The following is a 21,987-nucleotide window of genomic DNA, read 5'->3' on the forward strand; positions in this document are numbered from 1 at the left end:
TATAAAAGTCAATTTGTAACGGACTTGACGGAAGATAAAAAGTATAATTTCCACGAAGACAGTTTGATACAAACAACATATTTTTTGAGCAAAAAAAAACTATAAATATTTGTTCAAAGAAATCGAAAAGTAGTCGGTTTGGTTCTCCTGACATAGATACGTAATTTGGTCAATGGTAATCTGGGAAAAATGTAGGCTGATGGCAAATTCTTGATCAAATTTCCGCGAGACTAACTAGTCGTGAAGGTCATTAACTGGTTTAAAAACCGAAACATTGCTACAATGATACTATTATTGATTGGCTTTTTATAGCTTTAATGAATTTATTGGTGTATCAGCCTTGCCTGTGTATTAAACTAGATGAAGCGGTTTTTCTAGGCGTAAGATGTCCGTAATTAATATCTCTATTAAGAGTGGCATATTTATCACTTTTTTATTAGGTTTCAAAGCAAAAATTAGCAAACAACCTCAGTGATAATAGAACATTGTTTCGTTAAACAATTTTTCAAGGCAAACCCAGATTAGGCAACTCGTAGATAAGCGTTACAAGCGCTGTAGTGTTATAACCACATTAGGAGAGTGTTATCTTCATTAATTTTGGTCGAGAATTTGTTTCAGGAATTATGCCAATTTGATCAAAAAAGTAAAAGAATACTCAGAGAGGAGATATGATGAGAATGTGAATCAAAATATGAGCGACTTTAAGAAGATCTTTAAAAGACCAAAGTAAACTGGAAAATCTTTACAAAGCCACTAGTTACCCAACTTCCGAAGAAGAGATTTTAGATTTTAGGCTAGGATTCCACATTGCAAAACTTTATCTCCAATCGGATTTTAAACATCAATTTTCGCGAAATAGATACCAGATTCCTCGTTCACGTTATAAAAGAAGTGAGGATCTGGTATCCATTAGGTAAGAATTGTGGCCCAAAATCTGATTTAGACGAAAATTTGAAAATGTGGAAAATTCTAGCTTTAGACGTGCTAAATACTCACTAATTAGCATGCATTTTCAAACCGACTCAAAATAATAGTCAATGTAAGATACCTGAAACAAATAGCTCAAAGCAAAAGAGGCGGTTGGCAAATACAGTCTGATATCACCAGGTAAAAGAGAGGGACAAAGCTTTCATACTTTCTGGGACCAGACGGCATTCAACCAGCATTATTGAAACATGAAATGTACTAGCATTAGCCTAGTGTACATCGTTCTTAGCTAGCCTAACTCTGAGCTGTGTGCCAAAAAAATATAGAATTAACACAGTTACTTTCATTCCTAAATCTTTCAGATCAATAAACTTCTCTTTTGTGATCAGGAGTATGGAACCTGTTCATAATAAAATGGCAAAGTTACTGATAGTAAACCCACTAAACTGACACCAATATGCTGGAATTGTGTTCACTTTAAGCGAATTGCACGTAATTGCTTGGTACAATTAAACGTTCGATGTCACGTTTATAATATATTCTACAACTTTAATAACACTTGTTGAGCGATGGTAAAGTGAATATGTACCTGCAACGATGTTATATGTATCTGGGTTAAATCTCTCAACGTGAATCACGAAGGTGTCACAACCCCACATCCAGAACAGAAATGTATTTGCAGAAGGGCACCAATTAGAAATCTATTTCTTACAAAACTAAACTAATATGGGGTACATGGACAAGACTATGCCGAAAACCTAATCTTAATTTTCTTGTTGGTGCAAAACAGAAGAACAAATCCTGCAAAAGTTGGAAGCAAAATACCACTAAGTAATGAGGCAAAATATTTTGAACTATGATTAAATAGCAAACTCACCTAGAAAACCCAAGTGGTAAATACAATTAATGCGAAAACAACCCGAGTCATGGACCTGCAGGAGTATAAGGTTAGAAACTGAGAACTTCAATGGTTCACTGGATTTACACTAAGGTAATGGTTTCCATCGTTACTTACTCCTCTTTGATGGCATAGAACCGACAAAGATCAAACCAGAGTAGCACTAAAAACGCTAAGAAATGACCTGTAGGGCGCCTAGGGCGGTTGTGGATATATTGCTGGAAGCAGAGGTATAGAAAACGCCGTATCGGCTACCAACTAACAACAGCACCACAACAAAATGGGACACTACAAGTGCAAGTAGGACAACTTAATGAGATATTGAGAAGCCTAAGTGGATAAAAGTCAAGAACGAATATATGATGGTCAAGAAACACTTTGGTTTTCGGACGAAGTTAAAGATGCGGGTTGCCATGCAAATGAGAAGTGAATAAGATCGCTATAGACCTAGTCAGTATGGCGACCATATTCTAGCCAGAAATAACCGCAATAACTTCCTATGCACATCGAATGATAGGAAAGATTTATCAAAATAACCGTTGCTTGGATAAGCGTTGGAGAATACAATAAGATATACTTCTGTTAAACAAAGGGACACCAAAACAACGAAGAAAATTAAATGGTAGCACCTGGCTCGTTTTGTCTGACCCAGCAGTAAGTCCAGGGAGATATAATGGACCTATTACAAAACCACTATAAATTACACTCAGACGAATAAATGGAGAGCAGAACCAGAGAAAAAACTGAAAAGGATCAGACCATATGGACACTGCTACCTCAAAACATATAAAGTGTGAAAAGAATCAAATCCTGGATGCTTTCTGGTTGAGAAAATAAAACGCCTCTCCACTTCACTTGTAAATGTGAGTCTTTACAGAGGACCCAGTTATCACACCTTTTTGGGACACACGAGAAACAAAAAGATAGAGCAGAATTACCCATCAGGACAATTCTTCTAAAAGACAGGGCTGGTGAGTAAAAACTAACGGGATAGTGCAACAAGCAAAACCTTCAGACCTACCAGCAGATAGGTATACGGACCGCAAAAGATTTAAAAAAAAACCTTTGCTAGGATGAGGAAAAATTAGGTCTCAACCGTGAACATAAAAAAATTATTCTGAAAAAATAATCGGCAGAATTGTGGTTTTGCTAACTCTTTTTCATCAGGATTAATAACATAATTATAAGTTGAAAAATGCCGAAACCTCATTACGCGGCGTCATTAAAAACTCATTTTTGGAATGCGGTCCAAGTCGGGCGGGATGAAAAAAAATTAGTTTGTCTTAACAACCACCAAAAATTCTTATTGCAAAATTACTGGTTTCGCTAAATTTACTGGAAAAACAAACAAATTGTCCGTTTTTAACCAATTCATAACTTGACGATTTTTCGTCTAGCCAGACTGGTAATTGTGATTAATGAAATATTAATCAGGCCAACCTACGACATTTACATGAGTTTGTTCATGTATTGTCTAAAATACCACAGTGCTGTAAACAAGCCTCACATTCAGAAAACCAAAACCATATTTTTTCAGTATTACAAATTAATCATGCACCAACATGAGAACAACAATCTATTATACAAGACATATGATATGCATGGTGTTGCACAGTAGATTTGCATCATTAGTCAATATATTACAGGCACCTAGCGTTCTGGCACGTTTTTGTGCATTAATTAGTAACAAAGTGTCAATTGAAATTATGCAGTAAATTACTTTATTATTAGCAAAAACTAGATTAAAATGAAATTGAATCAATTACCAATTTTTTGCGACCCAAGTCTGATAATCAAATAAATTGAAGTATGTAACAGTTTTTATCAAACATCAATGAATCAATAATATATATTTTCTAGCTATACATATGGTATTATGCATTTTAATTTATAGCTGTTAAACTACACTAACCAAGGGTTAGATTGGAACATGGAAATAGGTATGTAATAAAGGATGATGCCAAATTAAAACTTTTTTGATCATCAGATTGCACTTGGTGTTACTAGGTGAGTTTGCTTGATCGTTCACGTGCAGTGCTGGGTATAATTTGCGTATATGGTCACATGATGGCGTGTCAGTTGTTACAGCTTTTTCACATGTCTTCTTCTTTTTGGCCATTTTTATAACGGTTTTTTGTGATTAAACCTGCCTTGAAGCTTGGGGGTTTTGCTGTGTTGTCCTACCTTCAATCATGGTAAAGCCGAAACACGTAATTAAGGTATTTTTGGCTTCAAGTTTCAATAATTATTATCTTACACCATTTGAAAGTCTGATATTTTCCAAATAATGCAAATTTTCATTTTGATTTTTGAAGTTAGGAGAGTACCTAAATTACCCAATTCTAATTAACAATATTTATATTTTAAATTAGTATTGCTACGAAATTTAATTTAATGAGTAAACAGCGACGATTTAGTTAAGAAGATTGAACTAATTTTTCCAAACTTGTTGGGCAAGATGCAGCATAAAGAATTTAATTTCAAGACTGGACAATTGCCAAATTAATCAGTTAGAGACCCTCCCCTTTAATACGCAGTAACTGAAATGTCATACCAACATTTATCATTCATAATACAGTGACAGACTTCCATCAGCCACCGCCAAACACTAGAAAAAATAAAGATGCAGCCTACTATTAAGAAAACGTGCCGTCTGGTGCACAGGAAACTAGCAAATTGTAAATAAGACTTCGCATTGCCATTATTTGATATTCAACACCCGATGTACGCAGTTAAAAAAATAATTATAAAACATTAATATTGATGACTCTGAGAAAATCGTGCTATTATCTTTGTGTGAAATCGTTTTTTTCTGCAATACTGTTCTAAAAACGTTTTTCCCTAGAAAAGAAAGACAAAAACATGTTACTAGTTATCCAGAATAGTTTATTATAGTTAATGGATTTACCGACTTGTGCGAAAAGTGAAACTTTTCCGCATGGTCTCTTGGATGTACACCCGGCTTGTTTTCCATTGCCAGGGAAAATAGACATGTGACAAGATTGTTCAATCGGCTTGCCTTTTACACTTTTCCGCACTAGAGCAGAAATGTGGAGCTTTCTAATCGAAAATGTTAAAAAAAAGTGACATTCCAAGCACGTAAGTAGAAAAATATTTAGTTGCTATTCACTTAGGAACAGACAAATCCAACAAAACATCAATAAACACTTTTGGAGTTCCTCAAAAATTGTTTTGGTAAACCGTGAGGTGGTCAGACGTGTTTAAAACGAGTGCTGAGGCTATAAACAATATGATTATACGTAAATACAACTTAGAAATGTTTTAAGATATGTAAAATTCATATTGTAGATTGAGTCCTATTGTGCCCCCCGTTATTAGGATATGGCTGAGGCTAGTCTCATCACAGTTCCTCCTTCAGCTTCAAGGTCTCTCAAGCTGAGTCGGTTTTAGAGAAGAAATCTCCCGATCATTGATGATGCTGCTATCAAGCAAGTTGGTCGTTATGTTTGAGAATGCATCACATTCACAAAGCAGGTGTTCAGGAGTCTCTTCCTCATCGTCCTCAAACTGATTTTTCAAAATATTGCCGCAAATAGGCAGGTATTTTATCCAAACTCTGTAGCAGCCTGAGTAGCTAAGGAACTTCCTTCTGAAAATTTATTATAAGGGCTCACTATGGTTCTAAACTGACTAAAGACGGTTGTCCCTCTGTGGCTGAAACATAGAGCCAAAGTTCCAAAAAATAGCCAATTCAAGATTTTGAAAGAGTAAAGTTAAATAGAACATTTACCAAAGCTGCTTAGGAGCTCTATTTTTGAACGCAGGGAGTAGAATTCCCGAGAGAAGTGTTGATAGAGTGTGACAGAACGATAGCAGGTTTCTGTCAAATTATGTATTCCGTTCTCAATAATAATATGTTAAGTCCAGGTAAAATTGCCGAAAATCATGCATGAAGGTTGTTGTCTTAGAAACAGCTTGAATGGTGGTCACATGGGGAAGACAACGTAAGAGCCAGCGGTACAACCATATACCACCCAAAAGATGGAGATATAGTTGGCAATCTACCTCCCAGGAAAAGATGCAGAGGCAGCGTCAAAATTAACAGATAGATAGATCTACAAGAAGAAGAAGTTCTTAACTGCATAACATCAACTTTTCCGGACCCAGTAATCTAGGAATGTATACGATTGTTGACGGAAACACGTCTGGATACAGCTGATATAAATCTCATAAAACCATTTAAAAAAAGTTGTTTTAAATTTAAATTATCACACCTTTGTCAAAACGTGTAATTAATGTCTATTCAATTATCTCATTTTATTATCCACGGCTTTGGAAGGAACATTTAGATTAAATACTATAGCCTTTAAGTGTTGTGTAGCAAATTGGTGCTTTAAAGGATAAAAACCACTATAAAGCCCGATAATGGTTAATTTGATTATTAATAAAGTTTTCACTCATGTAGCCTTTCTCTCTGAACACGGCACGTCCGCAAATAATTTCAGAGACCATCCGGATGTCCATTTCTGCATCATCAATGGCCCAAAAAACAATAATTGCATAGCCGCGACCGCAACATTGCATAAAATCTATTAAGCTCCACTTTTACTCGGACGTAAAAAAAATGTGTGGCAATATGGCGGAAACCGTTCAGCTCCAAGATGGGGCCGGATGTACTCGAAACGGTCCGTAGGTGGACCTGGTGAACGGAACCCACCAAGATGACGCCGAGATGCAGCGATGACCTCCTTCTGCACGAAGAATCAAAACGCGGACTTAAAACGGGGCGTGTCAATAAATTAATGTTGCATTCTATTTGGATGATGTTTATGATATTTAGAGTGCTGTTAGAACTGACCAATTTAAAATTGATAATATTTGTTTAGTACACTTTTCTATTACAGTTATTATTGGCCGCTGTTTTGTTTATTACAGTCTATTTACTTCTATAGCTTGCCTGCAGTTTCAAAACAGTTATGACTAATCCATGCTAAAGAACTATTAGAGTAGTACTGTTTAGCACAATTTAACTGACGATTAGCGATAAATTATGGTTTCTTCTGTAAGAAGTACTAGAGTTTTAATAAACTTGGTAGGAAACGATTAAAGGTTTTATGAAAAAGGAAGAACATGAAATTGCAATTAATCAAATTATGGGTCAGAAAGTGTGATCCTTCTCCAATATTAGAGGAAAAATAGTTGAGGAATACTTTTCTTTTTGATGTATGTACAGCATTTTTTTTATATGTGGCGATTTAGCGAAAAACCTCCAGTAATAATTGTACTTTTCATGAATTTACCAGTTACATGTCAGTCTACAACGTGCAATTTCAAAGAATATTCTGCTTTCTTTGCTGTTGATACAGAGACAATTATGGTCAAAAGACATAAACTAACGAATATTTCAACCAATCTAACCGAACAAAAACATGGTAAAGTATGTAAAATAGATTTATGTGACAGATATTAGTAAAACTGAAACCAGGTTAGAAGAATAGAATGTATAACAGTTTGAAGCAAAAATACTGCAGATAAATTAAGAATCTGTTTAATTTTTCAAAAACGTTTCAACTTGATGTAATAATATCAGAAAAAATATATCATTTTTTTTCTTGCACGGAGAATTAAAAAACAATTTTCTATAAAAGTTTCAAGAAAGGACATGGTTTTATATGGTTACATTAGAAAAAGAGTAACAACTTAACATAACATAAACCTCGAAAGGCAAAAATTGGTAATTTTATAAGCATAATTAATGACAATCATTATTACAATATCGTATTAATTTAATACTTATTTAGCATCTACCAACCTTTACAAAATGTGTACCTACATTTTTCCGGTTAAAAGAATTAGATACGAGTTACTCGCCTTGAACTTGTGTACCTATTTCATTACTAAGAATTAAAACAGCTCATTCAGTAATGAACTAAAAAAAATAAATTATCAGTCAAAATATGAATGAATACCTTATTTAAAAATTTGACTTTACGAGAAATTGATATCAGCATCACTTAGTTTTTATAGAAGATATAAAGTTTGTATACAAATCAATGCTTTCAGCGTAAATTGAGATTAAGTAAGAATATTTGGATAAAAAGAAGATAGGTGTAGATGTTATGGTAATGTAGTTTTATTCCCTTGAATTGTGTGAACTCCCTTTTCGCATAGAACTTTTTAATATTGCGATATCCTAGAGGTTAGTTCCCTATTTTGAATCTTTTCTAAATAGTGCAAAGACTGAGTGAACAACAAAGTGTGTATGCAATGTAAAGTTGTAGCCAAAATTAGTAGTAAAAAGTAATTAAGTCGTGACATTTCCCATCTAAACGTGGGTCAATGCAACCCAACTGCTATTTTAAGTTTCCCGTTTCAAAAGATATATTGCATCTTGAGACCGGTGATTACGTTCCACTTGCGCTTTTATGATGTTACTAAGGCTCTTTGGCTGCATTAGCCACGATATTCTACTTAGAAGCATTGAGAAAAACTAGCAAAAATAGGCCTTTCATGTTCTGCTTTGACCTTTATCAGGTCAAACTTGCTAACTTGCACCCATTTTGTTTATAGAACATCTAGTGTTTTTCAACGTGATCATCGCATTCCGTTTCCTAGTACTCTAGCTTTTTTCATGGTCTTCTCTGTTTGCACAACAATTGCATGACAATTGTAAATAAATTTGTGTAAAAATATAAAAATAAATCCTTTTGATATATGTCATGTGAGTGCTGTCTCTGTTTGCGAATGATCCTAGCATAACTGCCAACACTCTTATCAGAAGTCTCAAATTATTGGAGGCCGAATAGAGTTTTCAATAAATATAATTTAGTCTACTCTTTCTTTCAGACAAAACTCATTTGGCGTTAATTTTGAGCTGTTGGGTGTTTTTCATGCATGACCCAGTCAGAAACTGGATATGAGGACTAATCGTAGGATTCCAAAATTTTATTCGGTTGTGACATATTCCGCAAACAACTGCAGCAGACTAAGTATGAAAATATCCAGATTTCGCGCTTTTGAAGTGTAGATACTTCGATCAGAGGATCTGGACAACATTTCGCTCAGAACTGTGAGCTATGATCGAAGAGTTTATTATCTATGAACCACAATACCCAACTGTCCCAGTGGAAGGCAGCAAATTTTCATTCATTTTATACCTAACATAACATTAGGATAAATACCCGGTTCACATGTTTCTGCTTATCTGCAAATCAGAGAGTTTTCAACAAACTGGCATAATGCTCTAATTGTCGCCCCATATTTAAACTTTTTTCTGCCGCCTGCTCGTCTGCCTGATTTTAGATCACTGAACTGCTTTTCTGTAGGTTCATCTAAAAGACACAACTTCCATCGATCAATTCCTTGTATTCTATTTGACAGGCCTGAAAGCTTAAATTTGCAAAGTCTGCAGTGCAGTTCAATCAAATTTGAATAAAAATATGCCCTACCCTGTATACAGACTGGTATATTTCAACAACCGAGTCTAATTACATAGGTGGATACTGTCTATGTTTCTGAACTGACGTCTATCTTTACTATGTAATTATCTTATTAAGGTCTACTAGACAGCTTATAAAGGTTCTCGCTTAATAGTGCCAGATAGAATTAATTTACAATTTTCATGTTCTGGACTACTGTCAAAAAATCATTACTGGAAAGTATTCTGGATGTATCAGAAAACCAGAATTCGTTATTAACAAAAATGCACGTTTGAAATTAGAGAGTATAGTTACTGTAACCTAAAAACGAAAACAGCTGTCCGCGACTTTTTCAGGTCAAGCATTTGCTTGCTTCGTGAGCAACGGCAAACATTTTAATCCGCAAAGAACCAATGGCAGTACCACCCAAAGCAAACAGCTTGGCACATCGTCATATCAAAAACGCATTATCGGCAAAACGAGAAAAACCGCATATTTACGCTGCAATCCGAGTAGTCGCCCCCGAGACCCTTCACCCCCCCTCTCTCCCAAATCGTCCCCCAGGTCTCCCCAAACTCCAAATTGCATTGCACGAATGCATCCAGCGGCCGCCCGAACGGAGCACCGAACAGCTCCGGTGCTGCCGTTATATTTCGGTGCAGCGGCATCGTAGCGATGTGTGCCAGCGGGGTCTGAGAGGGGGGACCTGGGGGGGTCAACGACCACTGAAAGTGAAAAGAGAGGTTCGGCAAGGATAGGCTAGCCTTACGACGATGCGATGTTGACAAGTTTACAATTTATCCTTTAAATGGAAGATTTTCACTTTCTGCTTTTTCATCATTATCCAGCTTGTTGAGCATTCTGCTCGGTGGTGAGCAGTTCGGATCCATTTTGCTCTTTAGAGTAACGTAAACCTAAAGTGCCGTAACAGTTTGCGAACCAAGACCACCTGGCACCACTTGGTTTAAAATAATACAATAATTATATTTTAAAAATTTCTCCCTAATAATGTTTTCTTATACCAACCCTCAATCAAGAAAAATCATGTAAGCCAACCAAATAACATAGCACTGCTGTCGTTGTCCTAATTTAGCCATCAAAAATAACTCAGTAATGTGATTATTTGTGCCACCGATCTTGTGAATTCACACGCCTACTGTTTATGCAAAATAAATACAAACGCCACCCAAAACATTTGATAAATAATCAGCGGTAGCTTAAACAACAATTATTATAACAGTCTCACTCTTATAATCTATTTACATAATATGGTCAAATAGGTTTCACTTGCATTTATTTTCAGTATCCAGCAGTAAATTTAGGTCTAATTTACAGACTAAACAACACACAAATCCTAGTGGCTATGCGATTCAATTTCAGGAAAGGCGTTCCACAGGATTGGTATTTTTCTGTTTTTTATTGTCATCTTTTACAAAATACTTTTGACAGGTTGTTCTAAGAAAGATAAATTGTTCTGTATATAACTAACTAATAGTCGGTATTAGTGGTGCAAATGTAGTCCGAAGAAGCACAGCACATGCACATGTGCACGAAGGAAATTAATAGAACTGTTATTACAATAAGTATGTCCACTGTTCTACTACAGTTGTTCGAAAATGGATATTCGATGAATAAGTATAATTAACCTCAGTGAAAATACTTAAATTTTGTATACTATTGTACTATAGTTGCTGTGCTATTTTAATCTATTTGGGTGACTGATTTTAGGTTATAGAGTATGAATGGATTTATTAGAAATACTATAAATAATAAGTCTATAGAAATATGTTACAGAAAAGAAGGTTTATCTATTGATGTAATGAAGAAGACATGTTGTTAGTAGGTATTGATGTTAGTGTTCATGATAATATTTTGTTGAAATTTATGTCACAGAAACTTTATCAAATATATTTAGAATTTCAATTTCAAGCAAACAACTTATTTTTTTAGAAACTTTTTGAGATCAGCAAACAATTTTTTGTTTGTTGAAGAATATAATGTATATCAGATGAAGAGCATTTTCAGAGTTTTGATCCCCACAAGCCTTCCATTTGTCTTGATCCTCTTTTGCCTTGCGCAAGAAATGAGATTTCCTAAATTAAAAGAGAATTTCGTGTTGCTTTGCAAATCAAGGCAAGAATTCACAATTCAAGACAAGTATTCTTGTCCTCTCGCCAAGAATTCTGAAGTTTATAAAGCAAAATGACGGTATCTTGTATATTTCGTACTACATACCTCCAAAGCACTCCAAAAATATAATTTTAGGGCTACAGACTAGAGTTTTCAAAAATTGACTGGAAGCTTTGGGATTTTGTTTTGCCTTTTTGGAAAAACAATGTGCCGTTTTAAAACGTTTAGAAATTGAAATAGTTTCGGAATACCTAATGCGGTAAAAACATATATTTTCTAAAATACTACAGTTAACAGTTGTTACTTGTTTGCAACACTCTGGAACGATTAATGAAGTGCAAATATTTAATGAGACAGTTTTGACAAAAACCTGATATTTCAGAACATTTTTATGGACCAAGAAACCTATAAACATAGATCCGAAAACGTTGTGTTACTTATCTACATGGTATTTGGTTTCAGTTTTAATAAAGTGTTAAATTAGAATAAAAGTGAAATTATTCTAGGCACATCTATGAAAAATGCATTTTAGGAAATACAAGCTATTTATGTAACCAGTTACTAAAATTGCGACTCACAGACTTTGCATAAAAAAATAATAAACAATGAGTAACTAAGTGAACATGAGTTATTTACTTTACTTAACTAGTTGAATTAAGTAGCACATTAAATCACTCTTTTGAATAGTGTTGTACAAAAGTATGTCAAAATTAAACGAAAATAAAGAAGAAATTTTAGTAGTCAATAACTGATTTAAAACCAATTGCATTAAAATGGATTGGAGCTCACACAACATTGAAATCACTCAAATGCAATATTAGTCTCCAAAACTATAAAGACAAGTTGAACAAAAATAGAACAATGCTGTATCAATTAAAATGAACCGAAAACAAAATTCATGGTTTGAACGGTCGCAAAACACCACATACCTACACTGTTTAAGAGTTTTAAAAGTAAAATTTATTTCACCTAAAATGTAATTTTTAGCTTTAGTTATAATTGTATTATCAAGGGTAATGGTCCTTACATACGTGTATGGTTTGTATGTCGTACGATATTCTTCCAAAAAATAGCGGTTATAATAGGCTTGTCGTTACTTAAGTTAACTTAAATTTAATGGTAACCTCTCATGTATTTTAATATAACAAACCAATTTGTTTTCTAGTGCAAATGATTTTTATTATGTCGAAATTACTATTAAAAGGAATATTTTTACATTAAGTTAATAAAAGGTAGAAGTTTTCATTTTCATAATTTACAATTAGGACAAGTGTTCGAAATTTCTGAATTTTATATTATGAATCTAACCGAAATAAAAACGTCAAACGTGTTTTTTGTAAGGTCAAGAAAAAGTAAGAGAAAAGGATATCTTTCCAGTTATTATTAGTTGGCTGACCATGATGCCAATCCAGCTGTTTTTGGTATTTTATTATATGTGTCTAAAGAACCTGATTGTTGCCTGCTCATTGCCCTCTTGAGCAGATTGCTAATGATAATAAAGACAATTTATAGTTTCTAAACTAAATACAGTTAAAGATTTTAGTCGACACATTTAATACATTCCATAAAATAGATCCATGCTTTGTGTATCACTTAAAACGTATAAAAAATCTGACAATGTTACGCATATCTGACAAGCAAACAAAGACATCAGTATTTCAAAAAATGTTTACCAATAAGCCTTTTCTAAGGGCCACAAATCTATTCCCATATAAAAAAATCTTGTTATAAACCGTTTGACAGTCTGAATCCTACTTGAAGTACCTTCACCTTTGATTTCCAAGACAAATATTCCTTAACAATGCACTACTTTAAGCCAGCAATAAGAAGATTACCGTTTACAAAGAAAAGAAGGATTTTGAAAAAAATCCCCAATTTGAATGGGCTTAACTCAATTAAATTTGAGTACCAGGTTGATTGGTTGAGGACGGTCATGGCCACCGGGTGGAATCTTATGTGGTAAACGAAACCATCAAGCGGAAATCAACGATTTAAAATTTCAAAAAGTCCCTGTTGAACCAATCAGAATTAAAATGAATACGTCAGATCTATGTTGACTTGGCTTCTAGGAAATCTAGGTTATGCATGTCCGCTTTAGAAATATTTGAATAAGGCTTGTGAATAGTCATTGTGTGTATTACCGCAAACACGAATTAAAGCTCTTTGAATACTGCATGGCCTCTTGAAAACATTAATGACTTGCACGGTAATTACATATTAACTTGACATTTTATTACGATGTTGTACTATTGCTACTATGGAAATATTTACGAGTGACCAATAAACCAAAATGCATGGGCAGTATGGCTGTTGTTGAATCCCAACATTTCTCATCCGCAGTTAGGTCTCGTCCCGATCATCATTTTTTTTTTCTTCAAAAGGGGTCGCACCCACACAGGTTTTATTCAAGATTTGCATTGTGTTGGAAATCTGGCCCAAAGGTCAGCGGCCCAAATTTTATCTCGATATTTGTATGCATTTTGCGTGCCACAAACCGTTCGCATCTGCATAAATTTCGGGGCACACGCACAATTTTTTAAGTATGACACACGACGTTCAAATTTATCATTCGGGTAATAAATTTGAAATGTCCTATCATTAAAAACTATCAATAAAATTACTCCAACCAGTACCTGTAATGATTGACAATAAACTTAAAGGTAACTTTATAATTTTAGGAATCATTCTGTACAGTGTTGGTTTATAAGCTGGTTTATATCCATAAATGTGACATACCGGACATTCCAAACTGCTTTCCAATTATTTGCTATTGTAGGGCATAAAAAATTACTAAAACTAGAACCTATCAAACTAAGCAAATATTATATTAACAAAAATACGGAAATATAAACCTGACCCTGGAAATACGGAAATGGTTTCTGCATGCTTTCATGACCAGTTCCTACTTGTAAAAAGTATAAGTTGACGTAAGCCACCAAAAAGATAACAACACTACTTTCAAGTTTACTCACTTAAATGGTTAGGATTATTTTTGTTAATAGACGACTAATTGACGTTTTTTTTCAGCTCTGACTCAATATAAACCAAGAAGTGTATGCATGTTACATCGACTTCAAGAAGGCATTTGAAAAGGTGAAACATTACAAACTACATCAGCTGCTTGTCAGCAGAAACATTGACTCCGAAGACGTTAGAATAATTAGTAATCTACATATACTGCTTCTATTTCACCTCTATAACGAAGCTATTTTTAGAGAAACTCTAGAAGATGAGTTAGTCGGAATAGTTATAAGTTAGTATGGACTAAAAACTAACTTTAAGAAAACCAACTAGTAGTAGTAGTACTAATGCGTGGGGACCCTAAAAGGTCCGGCGAGTAAGCTTTAAGGCCCTTTTCGCCGTTTTCCCTCAAACCCTCTCCACCTTACCACCCCTGACCTACGCCACCCAGACGTCCCGTCTCCCTGACGAAGGCAAGGATTCGTCGCCACTTCAAGGAAGACAGTTCCCTGCAGGAGAGTGTGGAGGCCCTAAGAAAGCGCCTCCTGATAGACGACCAGCGATGGCAGACTCCTAATAGGTGATCTGATGTCTCCTCCGCCGTTCCACATTGTGAACAAAAGGGGCTAGCACCAATTCCTAGTAGATGCAAATGTCTGTTTAGGCCACTGTGGCCTGTCAGAACCGCAACCAGAGTTTTTAAGGCCCTGCGACTCCTTGACATCAACCACTTGGATTTTGCCTTGGCGTCGCTTGAGATTCCAATTAATTCCTTGACTTGTCTGTACCCTTCCGCCTTTCTCCACGTCTCTGTGGTACCTTCAATTCTCTGTGGTACCTTCCGCCTAGTCACTTAGTGCGCAGTTAGAAAACCAAGCTAATGGGAGTTACAAGATTCCCACAAGATCTAAACCATGCGAACCTGACAGTGGTAAACACCACGATAGGCAATGTTTCAACACATAAATATCTAGGCACTGGGTAGAACAGTCGGGTGACCAAACAAGAGAAATAAAAACGAGGATAAAAATAGCCAGGTCAACATTTGTGAAAATGAAGAAGTTATTTACGAGTCGCGATATTAAAATATGACTTAGGATGAGGATGTTTCGTTGTACGTGTTTTCCGCGCTGTTGTACGGTGTTGAATCATGGACCCTCAAGAGGAATGACATCGACAAGCTATAATGAGAGGAAAGAAAAACACTTCCCCAATTGAGAATTTAAGGAAAGATTAACCTAAAATAAGAGACCTAACCTAATCCAACCTAAGGGATTGGTTTAACTGTAGCAATGTGCAACTGTTCAGAGCTGCAGTCAACAAGGTCCGGATGGCTGTGACGATAGCAAACCTCCGGTAAGAGATGCACTATAAGAAGAAGAAATAGTAAAACAGGACAAGTTTTCTCAATGTTTTGCTATTCGTCTAGGTCTAAGCAAAGCGACAAAGATATACTTTCTGTCCTTAACATAGAATACTCTATTTTCATGCAATTTTACCATCCTGTAACTCATTGGCCTATATAAAAGTTGCATATGTCTTATAAAGACAATTTTATTAACCTAAATATTTTGGATTGTTGGTTTTTATCAATTGAACAATAATTTAGAGTTGGACAAATAGTAAATTACGATTTATGGTGATTTTGACCACCACAAACAATGGTTCGGGACAGAACATAATTATACTCTATTGAATCTCATAATTATACTCTCTAAACTCGCTATTTGTCAAATGACGGTAGCATGCAAATGGTAAAAACCTAGACAAATAGCAAAAACTTGAACTGTTTTGCTATTTGCCATTGCATTTAGAGTAATGCTTAGGCATATTGCCAATATGCTTAAGTTGTTTTATGTCTACGACAAACCTGTAACAAAAATTCACTCTTAAAGAGATCAACATTTTAAATTTATTTGGTTTTTCTGTTCCAACTCAAGGAGTTTCAATTTCCAAAATCTCAAATTTAGAGTTTTTTAAAGTCAACAACTGTATAAACGATAGTCTGAAATCATTTTATTAAGGTAATACTGAAAGTCTGAAATTCACGGTTTACGGTAATAGTTAGTATATTTCGAGGACAATTTATTGACATTACTTGTCAAATAGGTATATACATAAACTGTAGAGTTACGATTTTATTCACACCGTCTACGTTAATAATAGTCAAAGAAGGGATAAATATTGTAAGATTACATACAAATAATTAGAGAAATAGGGAGAAAAACTAAGAAATTCCAAACTAAATAACTCTTGATGAGTGGTAGCTAGTCATAACAGAATAAAAGACAAACGGTGAAAATGACTATACTTTTTCAATAGTTTATTAACAATTGTAGCTTGTCTGTTGTTTTGTTGTTCTTTGTTTATGATTGTATAAAACAGGTCAAGCGGCAAAGGTCATTTCATTTTTATTATTCATAACATCAGTTTGGTCCTCCTAACCCAGTCTAAAGTTGCACTGTCACCCAAAAAACAGACTGTTTTTTCATCCTGTCACACCTTGTGCTATTCTACAAATTTACTATCGTGCAATAATAAATCAACTGAAACCGCTCTTTATTAACCGATTTGAGTAAATTAATTAAGTATTCAGTCGACATAAAAATAATAATAATAAATATGCCACAGTCCAAATGAGAATCACTTAACTAATACGTTCGCTTATTACTACCCACTAATAATGCTGCATACACAATATACTGTACCTTGCACCGTGCAATTTATTTTCTTTAATGCAATGGATTATCTGGTTAATAGCCGTATACCATTTCAAAATTAGAGGTAATACACATTATTAAGTTGCATTGCATATTGATAAACAGTTCGTTGTGTTCTAGGCTTATCTCCCTGACTTTTTGACAATGTGTCAATATTGCTTTTTTAAAGATATTATTTACATTCTTTATCATTTACTCAAGTTTTGTATGTGACTAACCCGAAAATATACTTATTCCAATTCATTCAAAAGAAATTCGAAACGGTAGCAACTGGCTTGGTTGAAGCAAAACATGGGTACCTGATACATGTAATCAAATACTCAGTCGTTTTAATTCCTACATATGGACTTATTTATATACACACACATATATACAAAATGATAAAGTCCATTGACCCAAAATTACATGTGTGTCACCCAATCGCGATATAACACTAAAAGCAGGAGCGGACTCGGATAAAGTCATCAACTTAATTCGATGTAGTAGCAGCGATTTAATCAGTTAATTAGGTTGGAAATTGAGGTAATGAAAGAGATGTTGTCCCGTGAATGCACCGACAGGGCCTAGTTATGTTCAAGAGGAAAAGTGGTTCGATTTAATAGCGCAATATGAATGGCGTGGCATAAAGTGATGTGTTACTTTATGAATGAACGTCACCCGTTATGAATATGACTCGCAATTATAATTTGGAGTACAGTTATCATCTAATGTAAAAACTATACCAAAATAAGTGCAAAAAATGCTCAAAAATGTAATTTAGTTATCAGTGTAATGCTTACCTGTGATTGGGGGCAGTGTTAGAACGGCCCATATTGGGCCCTTGGGGCCTTTTTTCGTCTTTGTTTGGCAGGCGTAAATAATCTTGGTCTCCGAGAAGAAACAGATCCTTGGAGATGATCATGGCCGCGGCTGCCTGGCCTAAAGTTTAAAAAAAAAATAAATTTTAAGTATTAATACAAAACCTGTACGAACAAAAATTATATCATGATGACCAAAAAATGAATCTTTATGCAACATTTTTCAGTATTTATTTTGAATTTCATTTGAAGAACCAGGGAGAACAACGATAAATGTCCAAAAGACCAAACTGAATTGTAAAACCTTATTTTGGAAACTTTACTTAAAAAAAAAGAAAATGAGAAATTAAAATTGTGAACCTTTCTGAACGATAAACTATGTTTTTTGGCAAAATTGGAAGAACATATTATTATATCAGTAAAAACTTGATAAGCAACAAAGCCTTCAAATTCATTGGGAAAGAATAATAAATGTCCTGTCCAGTGACTTTCATCTTTGTTTGCACTTTTGTTCTTTAATAATATTACGAGTTATATTATGATTTGATCTTTCTTCATGGTATTATTTATGTGATAGGCTAAAGTAATACAGTTGGGTCTCCTGATCGCAAAATTTAGACAGATAAAATCCTCGAAATTAGCAGCTGCATTCTGAACACTTATGGTGTCTTGCCTAGTTTACGTAACTCTTACCGTTTCCGAAATATTCGACTTTTTTAAAAATTGCATAAAATTTTTTAAAAATCCGTATCTCTGCCACTTTACGGATTTTAGTTACGGTAAAAAGCTCAAAATGTTTGTGTTGAACTGCTCCTCAGCAACACGAATAAACATATACAAGGTGTTCTAATAACAAAAAAACATGAAATTTGAAACTAGCGCTCTGCCAGTTGTGACCGCGTTTAGCCGATTCCAAGTGAGTGTAAACCTAGTTTAATCGTCGCAAAAAGTTATTTTGAACATTTTTGGTATCATGCAAAATTTCCACAACTCTAACCGTTTCCGGGATATTCGATTATTTTTACTTTTTATTTGGAAATTGCATAAAAATATTGAAAATTCCGTATCTCCGCTATTTTTCGGGTTTCGTCTTGAACCGCTCTTTCACCTCGTTCTAACCGCTATATGATTGAACATATACAGGGTGTTCAAAAAACAATAAGAAAAACAGTTAAATTTGAAACTAACGCTCTACGTGCACTGAGTGAAAAAAGTCATTCTGAACATTTGCAAAATTTTCGTAACTCTAACTTTTTCCTAGATATTCGACTCTTTTTAGTTTTTTTTGAAAATTAAATTCAATATTTTCAACATTTTGTATCTCGGTTATTTTCTGGGATCGTAAAAAACTCAAAATATTTGTGTTGCTGCTCTTCCATCTTCCCTAAGCCGCAACATGATTAAACACTTAAAAATAGAAGTACTTGACGTTTTTTGAGTCTAGCAAGCCTAAACAAGATGGTCGCATTGAGGCAATAACGGTCACACGGACACGATCAGCAATTTTTCCTCTTGCGTCTTGCTAGGACATTAAAAGCTATCTTTCGTCATTTTAAATCTATCATAAATAGGTACTAGTACTATATACTATAAGTACTACTTTTTTATCACTCCATTGGTTTACAATTTATAAATTATCTTCATTTTTGACCTAGGTCAATAATAAAGGCAATCGATCTTGGTTTTGCCGATATAAAGGCATATCAACGAGTGATTTTGATCACAATTGATAACAGCTTATATTTATACTGCAATGTCAAATTAAAGTCAAACCATTTCAGCAATTTATTGACTATCGTTTAGACAGCTTTTATTGCCCTCATTCCCAGATCCATAGTTGTTCGTTCTTCATGAAACTGGATATTCAGTCAATAAAAGCCTTTCCCTAGCCTATTTTTCAGCTAGCTTAATAAAAGAAGATTGAACAGTAGTCATTTATCTAAGGTGCTTGCAGTTATGAATTTATAGAGATACTTATGATTTTGAAAAGTGCAAAAAAAATGTTAGTTAAAGTTAATCAATAGTTATTTATGTAACAAGTGCGAAAAGTACATCTTTTTTGCACGCAAGTGGAAGTTGTTATAAGACCGAAGCTCGAGTAAGTGCAAAAAAGAAAATATGTTTCCACTAACAATCATTAAAAAAGTGTATATTTTTGAACGATTTTATAAAAATTGTTTTTATGGGTTCATATGTATGTATAATATTCCCATGAGAAATAGGCAAAGTAATCCGTACCTACATTTTTTCACATGTAACGCTAATAAAAATTAACCGCATTTAACGTTTATAGCTGCTTTTTTAATCTAATGCCTCTTTCACAATGAACGTAAACATAAAGTTTCATTTAATTTTTATCAACGTTATGATTAATTTGAATCTGTCAAGAAAAGCAGCAATTAATTGTAAACAAATAGATACGTTCACGTTATCTAAGAAAAAAAATTAATCTTCCTCATTTACACCATCATTTACGTTTATATTTATGTGTTTAGTATTATGTTGACGTTCATTGTGAGAGAAGCATTACCTATAACCTAACCTAAGCTAAACTAAGAGATGATCTTAGCAGTGTGTCCTCAAATCTATTGCAATGGACCTAAAGCCTTCTGAACAGAAGCTCACAAAAATGATGATGTGTTTACTAATATCAAACTCGTTTGATTGTAGTAGAATTTTTTATACAACAATATGGTTTAATTGCTACAGTCAAATCTAGCAAAAATTCATAACTTTTCAATTAAATAAAGCCGTCATTACCATTTCGAAGTCTTGTCATAAAAGTTTTATCTCTTAAACTCTCACACTTGAGATGAGTTTGATGATCTATCTTTATAAGAATTTATTGTCCATAAAATCACCTTCTAAAATATTTAAGTATTGTTTTTAGATACCTTGTGCATCGTTGTTTATAGTCACCAGGACGGAGAGTATGAATAAATCAAAATAATAGTAAGTAGAAACAGTACACATTATTATAATTAATATACACAATATGTTACACGACTGTTTATCTAAGAGTGTTTTTTTTTCTTACGACCCTTATGATGGGTACAGCTCGAAACACGTTGATTGCTCTTTTATTTTTTGAGATATTGAGAGTAAGAGAGATTATGATCAAGATGATATCAAGAGATATTGAGTGAAGTAATCTGGAGAATTACTCCATGATCTTGCTCTTCTTTTTAGGTTGACATTCCCAGTGTATAAACTTGTTGACTTTGCAAATTAATAGTGTTGGTGGTCACTACTTGTTCTTTATAAGTAATTCAGATTTATGATAATGTTACTATTAAGATAAGAAATCTTGATATTAATTTTGAGATACTATTAGTTATTAGATGGATATATCCATCCATCTAAAAACGTACTTCTTAGTTGCCAAGCCCAAATTTAGAGGGATAGTAAGTAAAAACATTGCAAACAATCTGAGCTACCTTAATACTTATAAACAACAAAATTCATTCCTCACTAATTTAAATCTGTATTAGTTTTTGGCCAGAGTATTTAAAAAAATTGTATTTCAAAGTTACTGAAAAATGTTTTTTTTTTAATATGGGCTCTATGGTTTTTATCTAAATAATAAGTGAAGTAGATGCACACGTTAGAGTATCAACACCTTTGATTGGCTGCGTTTAACGCCATCTTTAACTTTTTCACAAATACTGACTTGATTCTAGTTCTTCACTTCTGAATTAAAACGTTAATAAATTAGGACTTTTATAAGAACAAAAATATATTTTTGAAAAGCATATTGTGCTGCAAAACAAAACTGACAATAAGTTACCTAATATATGAACTGATGGCACTATTGGTCATTGATTTGTTTAATAATACTTAACTGGCAATCTGTATTTTGATAAGATTGGCCAGATCAATACTTCGTTAGAACATATTTCATCACCAAGTGATAAAGCCAAATAAATCCAGCTGGATTTTTAGATAAGTTGCACTAGAAGTGCAACTTAACGGTCACCGAGAACACCAGAGTTGAGTTCTTTAGATTTCCTTTATGAAACATACTCAACTCGGTGTTTATAAAGCAAAACATGTTGATAATTATGATTTGTTGTATAATAAATAAACAAGTCTTGATGAGTTTTTGTGGTCACATTAGATTAGAGTTTCAGAAGAATTTTTTTTGCTGTTTAAACTAAAATGTCCAATATGTTCAC

General features: G+C 34.0%; 1 protein-coding gene across 1 annotated transcript in view; it reads right to left on the bottom strand.

Moving 5' to 3' along the window:
• The window catches only part of E23 (ABC transporter G family member E23), a 132,402-nt gene that overhangs the window by 108,983 nt on the left and 1,432 nt on the right, over positions 1-21,987 (bottom strand). The window contains exon 2 of the mRNA XM_081995525.1: positions 17,795-17,933. Coding sequence (XP_081851651.1) covers positions 17,795-17,916 — 122 coding nt within the window. The 5' untranslated portion in view covers positions 17,917-17,933. The remainder of the gene's footprint in view (positions 1-17,794; positions 17,934-21,987) is intronic.

Source organism: Ips typographus, linkage group LG1, assembly GCF_016097725.1.
Source record: "Ips typographus isolate SLU linkage group LG1, UJ_Ityp_2.0, whole genome shotgun sequence".
Taxonomy (NCBI): Eukaryota; Metazoa; Arthropoda; class Insecta; order Coleoptera; family Curculionidae; genus Ips; species Ips typographus.